Genomic DNA, 17,605 nt, shown 5'->3' with positions numbered 1-17,605 from the left:
TGCCGAGTCTTCAGCAGCCATTGCCTGGCCCTCCCTCCTTGGTCCTATCTTGGGAAGTGATCATAAGAGTATATAGTTAGTCTCTAGGAGTCTAGGACATTGTCCTGCTAGGGCATTGTCACGGTCCTTTGCCTCTGCCATTCATGAGTGACCTTCAAACCTAGGAAAAAAATATTACATCAGTGGCTTTATATACAGAAAACAGAAGGTTCAATAGTTGTACGTCAACACCCAAGCTCCCCGTCCCCTTCCTCCTTCCAGTGCACAATGTGGCTATCAACCCTATCTTGCATGCAATCTCGTGATTCGACATATATATAAGGATTATTCCATTCGAACACCTATTCCAAGACACCTACAGAGCCCTTGTTGCGAGATGTATACGCGCATTCAAGTACATAATTGTGCATATTAAAAGCATTTGCATACAGTTATGTGGTTGCTCTCAGATGTCTTGTAAACCAACACCGCTGTTTGCTGTGAAACTATTCTTCAGAGAGAATAGTAAAAGGGGAATAATTTATGAAAGAATTCTCGATGAAAAATTTAAATCCATCACGCGTGTCGTCATCAATATAAACAGACGAAAGGGGGACAGATAATTAAGATATCTGAAGAGTAATTAAAAATTCTTGATGTATGAATTCCAAGAATAAATAGAGAAGGGATATATGATTAATATCTCTAAAAGGAAATTTCTACTATATTTTTTGCTTGGCTTCTTCAATATATGCTGAGAAAGGGGGACGTGTGACAAGGATCTCACAAAGGGAAACGTCATATCCATTAATTTGTACATTAGTACGGTCCATCAGTAGGGATGTGAGGATAAAATATTATTAATTTCTTAGCTCTCTAAAGAAAAGAGCACGTTCCTCAAGGGGTCCACACTAGCCCCGCATAGCTTTCAAGCACGTATTCCAGATACAGGCTGCTATTTGAACAAAAACTAGTGTTGGCATTTTTTTTCTATTAGCAAAATTTCAAGCATATATTCCAAATACAAACTGTTATTTGAGCAAAAATAAGTTTTGGCATTTCATTGTATTAGTTTACTTTCAAGTTTATGTTCTAGATACGGGCTGCTATTTGGCCAAAAACAAGTATTGGCAATTATGGTTTTTTTTTTTTTCCTAATCGCAAAATTTCAAGTACAAGCTGCTATTTCAGCAAAAACATTTTAGTATTTTTTTATTTTTTGTATTAGCAAACTTTCAAGCATATATTCCAGACACGGATTGCTTTTGACAAAAAAAAAAAGAAAAAAAAAGAAAAAAAAAATGGTGGGAATAATTTTTGGCAAGAAAACTACTAAAAAAAAAAAGGCATCAGCAGACACAATCGAAGAAAGTGGCACCAAGGAACTCTTACTAATGACATGGAGATGGAAATTGAGAGAGATGGCCGGTTGAGTGGACACTTGGCAAGTGTATTCTCCTTCGTCTTCAAAGTTGACGTCTGTGATCATCAGCACCTGTTCGGTTCTCTCCTCGTTGATGTGGGATGAGATCCTCTTGTCCGTCGTGTACACGAAATCGTCCACTGTCAGCAACATCGAGGACGGTTTGTGGAACCACGAAACCTGTTTGGAATTTAATGGCAAAAAGACTTGTTTCAGGTTTAGTGGTAAAAAGATTTGTTTCAGATTTAATGGCAAAAAAGACTTGTTTGAGATTTAATGGCAAGAAGATTTGTTTCAGATTTAATGGCAAAAAAGACATGTTTGAGATTTAATGGCAAAAAAACTAGTTTCAGATTTAATGGCAAAAAGATTTATTTCCGATTTAATGGTAAAAAGCTTTGTTAGAGATTTAATGGCAAAAAAGACTTGTTTCCGATTTAATGGCAAAAAAAGTTGTTTGAGATTTAATGGCAAAAACTCTTAAAAAAAAAAAAAAACATTCGGCATTAAGGTAGGTAGTAGGTTGGCCAGGGCACCAGCCACCCGTTGAGATACTACCGCCAGAGAGTTATTGGGTCCTTTGACTGGCCAGACAGTACTACATTGGATCCTTCTCTCTGGTTACGGTTCATTTTCCCTTTCCCTACACATATACCGAATAGTCTAGCCTATTCTTTACATATTCTCCCCTGTCCACATACACCTGACAAGACTCTTGATTACCAGACAATTCTTCTCTCAAGCTACTGCACTGTAATTGTTCAGTGGCCACTTTCCTCTTGGTAAGGGTAGAAGAGACTCTTAAGTTATGGTAAGCAGCTGTTTTAGGAGAAGGACACTCCAAAATTAAACCAATTGTCTAGTCTTGGGTAGTGCCACAGCCTGTCTTGGGTTAGAGTTCTCTTGCTTGAGGGTACACTCGGGCACACTATTCTATCTCATTTCTCTTCCTCATGTTTTAATAAAGTTTTTGTAGTTTATATAAGAAATATTTATTTTAATGTTACAGTTCTTAAAATATTTTCTTTTTCCTTGTTTCCTTTCCTCACTGGGCTATTTTCCCTGTTGGAGCCCCTGGGCTTATAGCATTCTGCTTTTCCAACTAGGGTTGTAGCCTAGCAATTTATAATAATAATAATGAGGGATCGTATTTTGTCTCCGACAAGCCAAGTGTCATTTTTCAAAATCAAAGGTACGGGTCATCGATATATTCGGAATCAAAATGGGAAATTAACTATTTGTGGCAAAATAAACATAAATAACATATCACAAATTTAACGAAAAACAAAGATCTGCACAGCACGTGTTTCATACACGCGCATACATGAAAACTATTGCTTTTTTTTTACTCTCTCGCTCTCTCCACACTGATAATAGAACAACCTGTTTAAGCTTGCCATTGCATGTTTTAGATTGCTTGAATTTTTGGGACATTCTTACTCTCAAATTCTGGTATATAAGTTTGTTATCTGTTAAATATTTTACATGTATTCACCTCGCCTCTATGTTAGAACCTAACCGATACGTTGCTACCCATATCTGAGATAAAGCCGGAAAATTACATATTTAAGATTAATCCGTATTCATGAGTAATCAGGGAAATTTGTCATTACATTAAAAAATACATTAAAATCGGAACTATTAGTTTGCGTTAAATTTGTGAAAATTATCTTCTATTTCAGTAAATTATTTTCAATTAACTTTTATTTTATAAAATGCTTTACCGGCCGGGGGCGGGGTAGGTTTGTTCAAGGTTCGAGGAATTTGAAAAGAAATTTGTTCTTTGCTGGGACTGACCATCTTTTGTCCTATCAAAATGACTTTTCTTCTCAGGAAACTTTATTCCCTACCAAAGAAACGTATTAGTTGCTTGACCTATTTCAACGATCCACACCAAGACTTCTTATTTCCTTGAACACCTCACCTCACTCGACCTTAGATTTGGCCAGGGTTCGTGTTAGCATAAGTCCGTCTTAGTCTAAATCAACCATCAAGCACAAATTGAACACACCAGGACTATCAAGAGTGAATTTTTGTAAAAGAAAATTATATCATGAAACTTAAAATTGACAGGAAACATTTCAGTAGTCAGAATTTGGTTTTTAGTAATCCAGATAATCCAATTTTCCCATTTGCAACAGAACTCTCTTCCTGCTTTTGTGTTTCTCAAGTCTCAGAGAGAGAGAGAGAGAGAGAGAGAGAGAGAGAGAGAGAGAGAGAGAGAGAGAGAGAGAGAGAGAGAGAGAAAGTGGCTATTGTTTCTCCTTTATATTTTTTCTTTCATTTTTTTTTTCCAATTGGCTCCGGCCTTTGAAGCACCCCATTCTACATTATTTTTTTTCTTATTTTCTTCGGCCATGGAGTAGAAAAGGGCATTAGGTTTCCAGTCCTATTGGCCAATGCCGTTTAGAAATACAGGCAATTTTAGATGGAATATTCCACAACATAAAAAGTACTGAAGATGTTAGAATTTCACCAAACAATTCGGCCCAAGTTCACAGGAACTTAATCTCCTACTAATGGAAATGCTAGGCATTACCGAAAGGCTGGAATATTCACAACGTCACTTTGCATGGATTGCAAATTCATTTGAATGATGCAGTCCTCGAACACATTTCGTTAAAATGTCCTTCGTAGCGTATTTTGTGCAAGCATCGAGAAACGCATTTAGATATATCAGGTTAAAGATTCTAGTTCACAGAACTTCATTTCTATTCGAACACGACAGTGCGTTGGTTTTCATCTTATAATATATATATATATATATATATATATATATATATATATATATATATATATATATATATATATATATATATATATATATATACACATATATATATGACAAATTCAGCCGTTTCTAGTCCACCGCAGAACAAAGGCCTCAGACATGCCCTTATTCACGTCTAGGGTTCGACCAGTGTTCATTACCATGCTGGCTACTGCTGATTGGTAATGGTGGGAGACTTTAGTCTAATCGGTCACAGCAAACCAACCAAGTACAGGTGGCCATGATTAGTACAGCTTTGCTGATCATGGCGATATACAAACCCTTTTCATACACACACACACATTATATATATATATATATATATATATATATATATATATATATATATATATATATATATATATATATATATATATATATAGAGAGAGAGAGAGAGAGAGAGAGAGAGAGAGAGAGAGAGAGAGAGAGAGAGAGAGAGAGAGAGAGAGAGAGAGAGAGAGCGTCTGGGATTGAAAGGGGAAGAGCAAGAGAAGGTGTGGCTTTATTGCTGAGTGAATGGATGACAGGTAAAGTAGTGGAATGGAAGGAGACATCATCCAGTTAATGTGGGTAAGGGTTAGTGTTGGGTAGGGAATGTTGGGCTTTTGTCAGTGTGTATGGGCCAGGTGGTGAGAAAAGTGAAGAAGAGCGGAATGCGTTCGGGAATAAATTAACTAGTTGTGTAAAAGGACTGGGTAGAAGGAATTATGCAGTTGTCATGGGTGACTTAAATGCTAGAGTGGGCGCTGGAGAGGTAGAAGGAGTCATTGGGAAGTATGGCGTACCAGGTGAAAATGAGAATGGTGAGAGACTGGTAGATATGTGTGCTGAGCAAGAGATGGTGATAAGTTCTAGCTTTTTCAAAAAAAAAGATAAAAACAAGTATACATGGGTAAGAGTGGCAAATGGAAGAGTAGTAGAAAGGGCATTAATGGATTATGTGTTAATAACTAAAAGAATGTTTGGAAGATTGAAAGACGTGCACGTGTTTAGGGGTATGGCTAACGGTATGTCTGAAAATTTTTGGTGGAAGGAAAATTAGTTGTAGCAAAAAAGTGGGGGAATAGAGTAGGTGGATGTAAAAGGGAGCTGGTGAGGGTTGAAGAGCTAATAAAACCTGGAATAAAAAGTAAATATCAAGAAAGGTTGAAAATGGCATATGACGAAGTGAATGTAAGAGAAACTGGTAATTTAGAGGAGGAGTGGAAGTTAGTAAAAGAAAATTTTGTTGGGATTGCAAGTGATGTGTGTGGCAAGAAGTTTATCGGAGGCAGCATGAGGAAGGGCAGTGAATGGTGGAGTGAAGGTAAAATGGAAGAGAAAAAGAGGGCTTTTGAAGAATGGCTGCAGAGTAATAGTGTAGAGAAGTATGAAAGATATAGAGAGAAAATGTGGAAGTAAAGCGCAAGGTAAGTGATGCAAAGAGGGCAGCTGACCTGAGGTGGGGTCAGGGATTGGGTCATTCATATGAAGAGAATAAGAAGTTTTGGAAAGAAGTGAAGAGAGTAAGGAAGGCTGGTTCAAGAATTGAAGAGACAGTGAAAGATGGAAATGGAAGGTTGTTAAAAGGAGAGGAGGCAAGGAAAAGGTGGGCGGAATATTTTGAAAGTTAACTGAATGTTGAGGATAAGAGGGAGGCAGATATAATTGCTGTTGCAGGTGTTGAGGTGCCGGTGATGGGAGATGAGAATGAGAGAGAGATTACAAGAGAGGAAGTGAGGAGAGCACTAGATGAAACGAGAGTAGGAAAAGCATCTGGTATGGATGGTGTGAGAACTGAGATGTTGAAGGAAGGTGGTGTGACTGTACTTGAATGGTTGGTGAGATTGTTTAATATGTGTTTTGTGTTGTCAATGGTACCAGTAGATTGGGTTTGGGTGTGTATTGTACCACTATATAAGGGTAAGGGAGATGTTTATGAGTGTTGTAACTCAAGGGGTATTAGTTTGTTGAGTGTAGTTGGAAAAGTGTATGGTAGAGTACTGATTAATAGGATTAAGGATAAAAAAAAAGAATGCAATCTTAGAAGTACAGGGGGGTTTTAGAAGAGGTAGGGGTTGTATGAATCAGATTTTTACAGTTTGGCAGATATGCGAGAAATATTTAGCAAAAGGTAAGGAGGTGTATGTTGCGTTTATGGATCTGGAGAAAGCGTATGATAGCGTATGATAGAGTTGATAGGGAAGCAAAGTGGAATGTGATGAGGTTATATGGAGTTGGTAGAAGGTTGTTGCAAGCAGTGAAAAGTTTCTACAAAGGTAGTAAAGCATGTGTTAGGATAGGAAATGAAGTGAGCGATTGGTTTCCGGTGAGAGTGGGGCTGAGACAGGGATGTGTGATGTCGCCGTGGTTGTTTAACATGTATGTTGATGGAGTGGTGAGAGAGGTGAATGCTCGAGTGCTTGGATGAGGATTGAAACTGGTAGACGAGAATGACCATGAATGGGAGGTAAATCAGTTGTTTGCGGATGATACTGTACTGGTTGCAGACGCAGAAGAGAAGTTTGGCCGATTAGTGACAGAATTAGGAAGGGTGTGTGACAGAAGGAAGTTGAGAGTTAATGTGGGTAAGAGTAAGGTTATGAGATGTACGAGAAGGGAAGGTAGTTCGAGGTTGAATGTCATGTTGAATGGAGAGTTACTTGAGGAGGTGGATCAGTTTAAGTACTTGGGGTCTGTTGTTGCAGCAAATGGTGGAGTGGAAGCAGATGTACGTCAGAGAGTGAATGAAGGATGCAAAGTGTTGGGGGCAGTTAAGGGAGTAGTAAAAAATAGAGGATTAGGCATGAATGTAAAGAGAGTTCTGTATGAGAAAGTGATTGTACCAACTGTAATTTATGGATCGGAGTTGTGGGGAATGAAAGTGACGGTGAGACAGAAATTGAATGTGTTTGAGATGAAGTGTCTAAGGAGTATGGCTGGTGTATCTTGAGTAGATAAGGTTAGGAACGAAGTAGTGAGGGTGAGAACGGGTGTAAGAAATGAGTTAGCAGCTAGAGTGGATATGAATGTGTTGAGGTGGTTTGGCCATGTTGAGAGAATGGAAAATGGCTGTCTGCTAAAGGTGATGAATGCAAGAGTTGATGGGAGAAGTACAAGAGGAAGGCCAAGGTTTGGGTGGATGGATGGAGTGAAGAAAACTCTGGGTAATAGAAGGATAGATGTGAGAGGCAAGAGAGCATGCTAGAAATTGGAATGAGTGGCGAGCGATTGTGACACAGTTCTGGTAGGCCCTGCTGCTTCCTCCGGTGCCTTGGATGACTGCGGAGGTAGCAGCAGAAGGGGATTCAGCGTTATGAAGCTTCATCTTGGTGGATAACGGGGAAGGGTGGGCTGTGGCACCCTAGCAGTACCAGCCGAACTCGGTTGAGTCCCTTGTCAGGCTGGGAGGAACGTAGAGAGGAGAGGTTCCCTTTTTAGTTTCATTTGTTTGATGTCGGCTACCTCCCAAATATGGGGGAAGTGTCTTGGTGTGTGTGTGTGTGTGTATATATATATATATATATATATATATATATATATATATATATATATATATATATATATATATATATATATATATATATATAATGAATAATTACACTCGCACCTAAATCTCATTACCCAGGAACGCTGTCATTGTTTTTATACCTTCTCACAAACAAAGTCGTCAGTGAAGCATAAAAAGCGAATAAACCTGAAAAACTGTCGAGACAAAAACTCTTCAAACGGGAGAGAAGTGCGTTGTAGTGAGGATCGTTATCCATCCCCGTTTTACGTATTGTATAACAAAAAGAAGCGATAATAACAAAAGAGAGAGAAAAAGAAAGAGAGAGAGAGAGAGGGATAAAGAGAGAGGAAGATAACGTTTCATGAAGACGGTGGAATGCTCTTTACTGAGCGGTTATAATGTTCTGATAAAAGGCAAACGATCGCCTATTGCAAGAAGGTGTTTCGGTTTTGGCAATTCTGTCTCTTTCTTTTACTTCGGTTTTGGCAATTCTATATCTTTTACATCAGTTTTCCCAATTCTGTTTATTTCTTTTACTTCAGTTTTCGCAAATCTATCTATTTCTTTCATTTCGGTTTAGGCAATTCTATCTATTTCTTCTACGTCGGTTTTGGTAATTCTATCTATTTCTTTTACTTCGGGTTTGGCAATTCTGTCTATTTCTTTTACTTCGGTTTTGGCAATTCTGTCTTTCTTTTACTTCGGTTTTGACAATTCTATCTATTTCTTTTACTTCGGTTTTGGCAATTCTATCTATTTCTTTTACTTGAGTTTTTGGCAATTCCATCTATTTCTTATACTTCGGTTTTGGCAATTCTGCCTATTTGTTTTACTTCGGTTTTGGCAATTCTGTCTATTTCTTTTACTTTGGTTTTGGCAATTCTGTCTTTCTTTTACTTCGGTTTTGGCAATTCTCTCTATTTCTTTTACTTCGGTTTTGGCAATTCTGTCTTTCTTTTACTTTGGTTTTGGCAATTCTATCTATTTCTTTTACTTCGGTTTTGGCAATTCTATCTATTTCTTTTACTTGAGTTTTTGGCAATTCTGTCTATTTCTTTAATTCGGTTTTGGCAATTCTGTCTATTTGTTTTACTTCGGTTTTGGCAATTCTGTCTTTCTTTTACTTCGGTTTTGACAATTCTATATATTTATTTTACTTCGGTTTTGGCAATTCTATCTATTTCTTTTACTTGAGTTTTTGGCAATTCCATCTATTTCTTATACTTCGGTTTTGGCAATTCTGCCTATTTGTTTTACTTCGGTTTTGGCAATTCTGTCTATTTCTTTTACGTTGGTTTTGGCAATTCTGTCTTTCTTTTACTTCGGTTTTGACAATTCTATCTATTTCTTTTACTTCGGTTTTGGCAATTCTGTCTTTCTTTTACTTTGGTTTTGACAATTCTATATATTTATTTTACTTCGGTTTTGGCAATTCTGTCTTTCTTTTACTTCGGTTTTGACAATTCTATATATTTATTTTACTTCGGTTTTGGCAATTCTGTCTTTCTTTTACTTCGGTTTTGACAATTCTATATATTTATTTTACTTCGGTTTTGGCAATTCTGTCTTTCTTTTACTTCGGTTTTGACAATTCTATATATTTATTTTACTTCGGTTTTGGCAATTCTATCTATTTCTTTTACTTGAGTTTTTGGCAATTCCATCTATTTCTTATACTTCGGTTTTGGCAATTCTGTCTATTTGTTTTACTTCGGTTTTGGCAATTCTGTCTATTTCTTTTACGTTGGTTTTGGCAATTCTGTCTTTCTTTTACTTCGGTTTTGGCAATTCTCTCTATTTCTTTTACTTCGGTTTTGGCAATTCTGTCTTTCTTTTACTTTGGTTTTGGCAATTCTATCTATTTCTTTAATTCGGTTTTGGCAATTCTGTCTATTTGTTTTACTTCGGTTTTGGCAATTCTGTCTATTTCTTTTACTTCGGTTTTGACAATTCTGTCTTTCTTTTACTTCGGTTTTGGCAATTCTGTCTATTTCTTTTACTTCGGTTTTCGCAATTCTGTCTATTTCTTTCACTTCGGTTTTGGCAATTCTGTCTTTTTCTTTTACTTCGGTTTTGGCAATTCTGTCTATTTCTTTCATTTCGGTTTTGGCAATTCTATCTATTTCTTTCATTTCAGTATTGGCAATTCTGTCTATTTCTTTTACTTACGTTTTGGCAATGCTATCTCTTTCTTTCAGTTCGGTTTTGGCAATTCTATCTATTTCTTTCATTTCAGTTTTGGCAATTCTGTCTTTTTGTTTTACTTCGGTTTTGGGAATTCTATCTCTTTCTTTCAGTTCGGTTTTGGCAATTCTATCTCTTTCTTTCAGTTAGGTTTTGGCAATTCTATCTATTTCTTTCATTTCGGTTTTGGAAATTCTATCTATTTCTCTTACTTCAGTTTCGGCAATTCTATCTATTTCTTCCACTTTGGCTTTGGCAATTCTATCTCTTTCTTTCAGTTCGGTTTTGGCAATTCTATTTATTTCTTTCAGTTCGGTTTTGGCAATTCTATTTATTTCTTTCAGTTCGGTTTTGGCAATTCTATTTATTTCTTTCAGTTCGGTTTTGGCAATTCTATCTATTTCTTTCATTTCAGTTTTGGCAATTCTGTCTTTTTGTTTTACTTCGGTTTTGGGAATTCTATCTCTTTCTTTCAGTTCGGTTTCGGCAATTCTATCTCTTTCTTTCAGTTAGGTTTTTGCAATTCTATCTATTTCTTTCATTTCGGTTTTGGAAATTCTATCTATTTCTTTTACTTCGGTTTCGGCAATTCTATCTATTTCTTCCACTTTGGCTTTGGCAATTCTATCTCTTTCTTTCAGTTCGGTTTTGGCAATTCTATTTATTTCTTTCAGTTCAGTTTTGGCAATTCTATCTCTTTCTTTCAGTTCGGTTTCGGCAATTCTATCACTTTCTTTCAGTTAGGTTTTGGCAATTCTATCTATTTCTTTCATTTCGGTTTTGGAAATTCTATCTATTTCTTTTACTTCGGTTTCGGCAATTCTATCTATTTCTTCCACTTTGGCTTTGGCAATTCTATCTCTTTCTTTCAGTTCGGTTTTGGCAATTCTATTTATTTCTTTCAGTTCGGTTTTGGCTATTCTATCTATTTCTTTTACTTCTGTTTTGGCAATTCTGTCTATTTCTTTTACTTCGGTTTTGGCAATTCTGTCTATTTCTTTTACTTCGGTTTTGGCAATTCTGTCTCTTTCTTTTACTTCAGTTTTGACAATTCTATCTATTTCTTTTACTTTGGTTTTGGCAATTCTATCTCTTTCTTATACTTCGGTTTTGGCAATTCTATCTATTTCTTTCAGTTCAGTTTTGGCAATTCAATATATTTTTTTCATTTCAGTTTTGGCAATTCTATCTATTTCTTTTACTTCGGTTTTGGCAATTCTATCTATTTCTTTTACTTCGATTTTGGCAATTCTATCTATTATTTTACTTCGGTTTTGGCAATTCTATCTCTTTCTTTCAGTTCGGTTTTGGCAATTCTGTCTATTTCTTTTACTCCGGTTCTGGCAATTCTGTCTCTTTCTTTTACTTCGGTTTTGGCAATTCTGTCTATTTCTTTTACTTCGGTTTTGGCAATTCTATCTATTTCTTTTACTTCGGTTTTGGCAATTCTATCTATTTCTTTTACTTTGGTTTTGGCAATTCTGTCTATTTCTTTTACTTCGGTTTTGGTAATTCTGTCTTTTTCTTTTACTTCAGTTTTGGCAATTCTGTCTATTTCTTTTACTTCGGTTTTGGTAATTCTGTCTTTTTCTTTTACTTCAGTTTTGGCAATTCTGTCTATTTCTTTTACTTACGTTTTGGCAATTCTATCCATTTCTTTTAATTCGGTTTTGGTAATTCTATCTATTTCTTTTACTTGGGATTTGGCAATTCTATCTATTTTTTTCACTTCAGTTTTGGCAATTATATGTATTTCTTTTACTTCAGTTTTGACAATTCTATCTATTTCTTTCACTTCGGTTTTGGCAATTCTATTTCTTTCACTTCGGTTTTGGAAATTCTATCTGTTTCTTTTACTTCGGTTATGGCAATTCTATTTCTTTCACTTCAGTTATGGCAATTCTATCTTCGAGATGAAAATAATCTAAAATGATGTTAAATTGAGGAAAGGAGGTAAGAATTTTTTTTTTTTTTATAGTGAATGGCCAAATATATCTCCACATCTTCTCTAGTTAGAATTCACGAATTTATTGGTATCACTCTGGAGTCTAGAGTCATAAATATATCAGTAATTTTTACGTCCCTGGGGACTATATTTCTCCTCCCGGTTCCTTTGGGTTAAGCTATAACATTTAAGGAATTGGAACTGGAGTCCTGTTCATCTAATATTACTTCCGGTAAAATACTGAAGGATGTAACCTTTTGCATATACAGCAATTCTCAGTCACAATGTTTGCTTCTTTCCATTTATTCTGTTTTAAGTCTTTCCTATTGTTAATTACTTTTGTCAATATTAGAGTCTGGTATCTTTATTCAAGTCACTATTAATCTCCTTCAGGTACTTTTATAGTCCTTATATTTGACTTCAACTTTTTCTCCGTGAGCAGCCTTTTCTTCTTTATGTAAATCATTTCTTATACTTCTCAATTCCAGTTATTTCAAAGACAGTAGACCTCTCTCTCCCTCCCTCTCTCTCTCTCTCTCTCTCTCTCTCTCTCTCTCTCTCACACATAAATTTTGGCCTTTTTCCCGGCTACTCATTCATCCGTATTCCCCGAAATTCCACCTCTGGCCTCTCCTCTCCTCTGTGTCACCTCAATCCAATTCAGACGTCCTGCAAATCCATGTTTACACTTCATTATGTCTTCCTTCCAGTCTTTACCTTAGCTCACTTTCCTCACCCCTTCCTTCACTCCTCCTTCCCTTGATCCTTTCCATCCCCTCGGTCGCAGTATGTCAATCTTCTCTTATTTGCCTTCTTAAATCTCTCTCTCTCTCTCTCTCTCTCTCTCTCTCTCTCTCTGCATCCTTAAATTCTCGTTTACTTAAATTCTTTTTAACTCTCTGCCCTCGTAAATTTTCTCTCTCTCTCTCTCTCTCTCTCTCTCTCTCTCTCTCCTTAAATAATCCTTCTTTGGGTGCCTCCTTAAATTCTCTCTCTCTATGCTTCCTTAAACTCTCTCTCTCTCTCTCTCTCTCTCTCTCTCTGCTTACTTAAATTCTCATTCACTCTTTGCCTCCGTAAATTCTTTCTCTCCTCCTCCTGAAATTCCCTCTATTGGTCTGCCTATTTAAATTCGCTCTTTTTTTTCTCTCTCTCTCTCCTCCTTATAAATTCTATTTATCTGTGTGCCTCCCTAAATTCTCACTCTCTCTCCGCATCCTTAAACTCTCTCTCTCTCTCCGCATCCTTAAACTCTCTCTCTCTCTCACTGCTTCCTGAAATTCTCTATTTCTCTCTCTGCCTCCTTAAATTCTCTCTCTCTCTCTCTCTCTCTCTCTCCGTGTCTCCATCTCTGTCTGTCTACCTCTTTCAACTTTCACTCATTCTCCGCATGCTTAAATTCTTTCTGTCTGCCAACTTAAATTTTTTTTTTTTTTCTCTCTCTCTCTCTCTCTCTCTCTCTCTCTCTCTCTCTCTCTCTCTCTCTAAACACTCTTTCTCCGTCCGCCTCCTTAAATTCTCTCTCTCTCTCTCAATCAGCAAAAGTAAATTCAATGAGTTGGCGAAACAAGAGCTCGACCGTCTGATAACAGAGGTCACTAGTAACTCCAACCAGTGTGACGGAAAAATATTCGCAGACATATTGAAACAATATGATCCAATAAACTGGAGCAAATCTGCGGAAAACATCAGCAAAATAATAGAAGAAATTCCAAAGAAGATCCAAGTGATAAAGAGACTTATAAAGAGAGTTTACATCAATCAACACATTCCATCAAAGAACAATAAGAAGTCCAATATGGTGAATATGCTGATTGATGCATTGGGAAAATGAATGCCAAAATGGTGTAATACATGTAAGATATGGTATTCCATTAATAATCCTCAACAACTGATTAGAAAATGTGATGCCTGCCATGTTCCAACACACCCTACATGTGCTGAAATACAGCAAAAAAATAAAAAATAAAGACACAAAGGTATTCTGCTCAACATGCTTAGTCTGGATAGAAAATATAATTAAGTCGAGACTAAATCTGCAAATAGTTGAAGATAAAGAAGAAGCAGAAGAAGAAGAAGAAGAAAAAGAAGAAGAAAAAGAAGAAGAGAAAAATGAACAGGATATGTGTAAGGATGCTGAGGAAATCATTGATATAACTTATGATGCCACCCAACAACATACTTATGAAGAAATAAATTATCAGATGGAAACAAATAATAGACCCAAGAGACTCTACCCGGACCTACATACTTTTGGGAAGAGCAAGAACAAGAAAAAAAGAAAAGAAAGATATAGTCTGCAATTTGCTGAAAAGAGGGAATTGCAGATTTGGCGAAAGATGCTACTACAAGCATCCAAAGATATGCCATAATTATGAAATATATGGTAAATGTGCGTATTTAGACGGATATGGAGACGAATGCAGAGATCTCCATCCAAAAATATGCAAAAACCTAAAAGAAGGAAAAGGATGCAGTTTCAACAAAAAATGTCGATATATGCATCCTGCAACCATAAATGAGAGTAAGAAAACTCAGCAAACTGAAAAGAAAAATGAAAGCAAAATTGAAACAAAAAAAGAAACAAAAAAGCAGGCAACGTATATACCGTACTATGCACCAAAGGCTCCAAGATATGATGCCTTTCAACCCAAATCTGCACATTTAGAGCCCAACTACAAAGAATGCATCTATAATGCCAGGGGTTGGTGCAGATATGGGGATAATTGCAGGTATACACACAAAAATAAAAAATGAAGGCGGAAGAGCAAATATAATAGAAAAGTTGGATTTTTTAATGGCAGAGTTCCTGGAAATGAAGAAAAGAAAATCATATCAGAACAGGAAGGAAGCATGGGAGAATCCATATTATTACCAATATTAAATAATGGGGATGAAACACAAACCATAATAGTGATGAATGCACAGAGTTTAGTCACGAGTAACTCTAAAAGGAAAATAGAGTTCTTAGAAGAACTAACCCAAATTGAAAAAATAGATATATTAAATATAAGTGAAACATGGTATTTTCAAGAGACTGGCAGTGATGACCAGATAAAGGGTTTCCAAACTTATAGATCAGACAGAAGAAATAGGAATCAAGGGGGAACAGCAATGTATGGAAGAGACATAAATCAAGGAAAAGTCTGTGAAAAATACAGCAACACAGAATGTGAATTGATTGCGGTAGAATTTGAATTTGAAAAACTAATGAATATTGTAGTTTACAGACCTCCAAATACTAAGGAGTTTGACATAATAATAGAAAAAATAGATGATATATGTAGAAACCATAAAGACTGGAATATACTCCTATCTGGAGATTTTAACTTTCCTTTCGTGGATTGGAAAGAACGGATAGAAGAAAGTGGTTGTATGTATGCATATAAAAAAGAGAGTAATAGTAGCGCAGAAGATAAGAGGCAATTTAAAAAGCTTCAAGATATCCTATTAGAACATAATATGCAACAAATAAACCAGATTCCAACAAGAATGGAAAATGTCCTAGATCTAGTATTTGTGAATGAGGTGAATTATGTTGAAGAAATAATAGTGTATAACACGGGAATTTCAGACCGCAATGTCATAGAATTGATAGTCCATTCCAAAGCAAGTGATCGCAGAATTAATAAAAGCACAAAACTTTGGGAAGGATATGGAAAATATAATTTTTATAGTAAGAATATTAAATGGTCAGAAATAAATGAAGAACTGAATAAAGAATGGAAAATGTATTTGTAAGTGATAATATACAGGTAAATACGGACATACTGTACATAATACTGGAGAAAATGGCTGAAAAATATGTACCGAAAAAAAAACAGTAAACAAAAGACATGCATACCAAGAGACAGAAGGATCTTATTTCAGAAAATTAGAAAGTGGAAGAAAAATCTTGCAAAAGAAAAAAATGTGCGGAAAATGATGGAAATAAAATGTAAGATAGAAAATGCAGAACAAAAGATTATACAGTCGAAAGAAAATGAAAAAAGGGACTTAGAAGAAAGGACACTTCAAAATATAAAAAAAAAAAACTCAAAGTACTTTACTCCTATGCAAAAAAGATGAATAAAGGGAGATTAGAAATAGGCCCTCTTAGAATTGAAGGACGGCTAACGAATGAAAAAAAGGAAATATGCAACATATTAGCAGAAAAATATAAGAATGAGTTCACGCCAAGAATTGCGAATGAGAATAATGAAACAGAAATGAGAGAAGAAAATGTTGAATATCTAACGGATATAGATATTAATGAAGCAGATATTGTCAAGGCTATAAACGAAATTAAAAATGGATCGGCAGCCGGACCAGATGGAGTTCCAGTGATTTTGTTAAAAAAAACTGCAAACACTATCGCGAAGCCGCTTGCAATACTGCTAAGACAAAGTGTAGATATGAGCGAGCTATATGTTAAACATAAGTTAGCTTATATAACCCCTATCTTCAAAAGTGGATCAAGACTAGAGGCAAGCAATTATAGACCTGTTAGGCTAACATCACATATTATGAAAGTGTATGAGAGGGTAATAAAAAAGAAAATAATGAATCATTTGGTTAAAAATAATTTGTTTAATATAGGTCAACACGGTTTTGTGCCTGGAAAAAGTACACAGACCCAACTGATAGCACACTATGAAAACATATACAAAAATATGGTAAATGAAAAAGACACAGATGTGATCTATCTAGATTTTGCAAAAACCTTTGACAAGGTAGACCATAATATATTAGAGAAAAAATGAGAATGCATAACATTGTGGGAAAGATAGGAAAATGGGTAAAAGAATTCCTGCAAAACAGAAAACAGATAGTGGTTGCAAATGACGAGAAATCAGATGAAGCTCAGGTAATATCTGGCGTGCCACAAGGTACGGTATTAGCTGCACTGCTGTTTGTTATTATGATCTTAGACATAGACTGTGATGTTGAAAATTCTGTAGTGAGAAGTTTCGCCGATGACACAAGAATAAGTAGAGAAATTACTTGTGATGAAGATAGGAACTCACTACAAAGAGATCTAAACAAAATATATGAATGGGCGGAGATAAATAGGATGGTATTTAACTCCGATAAATTCCAATCAATAAATTATGGAAACAGAGAAGGAATGGTATATGCACACGGGACCTAATAACGAGACAATCACAAACAAGGAAGCAATTAAAGACCTTGGTGTAATGTTAAATAGGAATATGTTATGCAACGACCAAATAGCAACACTGTTGGCTAAATGTAAAGCAAAAATGGGAATGTTATTCAGACACTTTAAAACAAGAAAAGCTGAACACATGATTATGCTTTACAAAACTTATGTACGTAGTACACTCGAGTACTGTAATGTAATATGGTACCCACACTACCAAAAGGATATTGCGCAAATAGAAAGTGTACAAAGGTCCTATACTGCTAGAATAGAAGAAGTTAAGGACCTTGACTACTGGGAAAGACTGCAATTTTTAAAACTATACAGTCTAGAAAGGAGAAGAGAACGCTACATGATAATACAAGCATGGAAGCAAATAGAAGGAATTACTGAAAACATCATGGAGCTAAAAATATCAGAAAGATCAAGCCGAGGTAGATTAATAGTGCCAAAAAATATACCAGATAAACTAAGGAAGGCGCACAGGACATTAATCCACTACGAACCAGCATCGATAATGCAGCGACTATTTAATGCGCTGCCAGCTCATCTAAGCAACATATCAGGAGTGAGCGTAGATGTGTTTAAGAATAAGCTCGATAAATACCTAAGATGCATCCCAGACCATCCAAGACTGGAAGATGCAAAATACACCGGAAGATGCATTAGCA

The 17,605-nt window shown here is 36.0% G+C and overlaps 1 protein-coding gene across 1 annotated transcript in view; it reads right to left on the bottom strand.

Annotated features, from left to right (window-relative positions):
* LOC137657060 (leucine-rich repeats and immunoglobulin-like domains protein 1) overlaps positions 1-17,605 on the bottom strand; it is a 166,351-nt gene that overhangs the window by 43,599 nt on the left and 105,147 nt on the right. Inside the window, exon 4 of the mRNA XM_068391427.1 lies at positions 1,372-1,582. Within this exon, the coding sequence (XP_068247528.1) occupies positions 1,372-1,582 (211 nt within the window). The remainder of the gene's footprint in view (positions 1-1,371; positions 1,583-17,605) is intronic.

Source organism: Palaemon carinicauda, chromosome 18 (genome assembly GCF_036898095.1).
Source record: "Palaemon carinicauda isolate YSFRI2023 chromosome 18, ASM3689809v2, whole genome shotgun sequence".
NCBI classification, from domain to species: Eukaryota; Metazoa; Arthropoda; class Malacostraca; order Decapoda; family Palaemonidae; genus Palaemon; species Palaemon carinicauda.
This window is presented reverse-complemented; position numbering and strand designations above follow the sequence as displayed.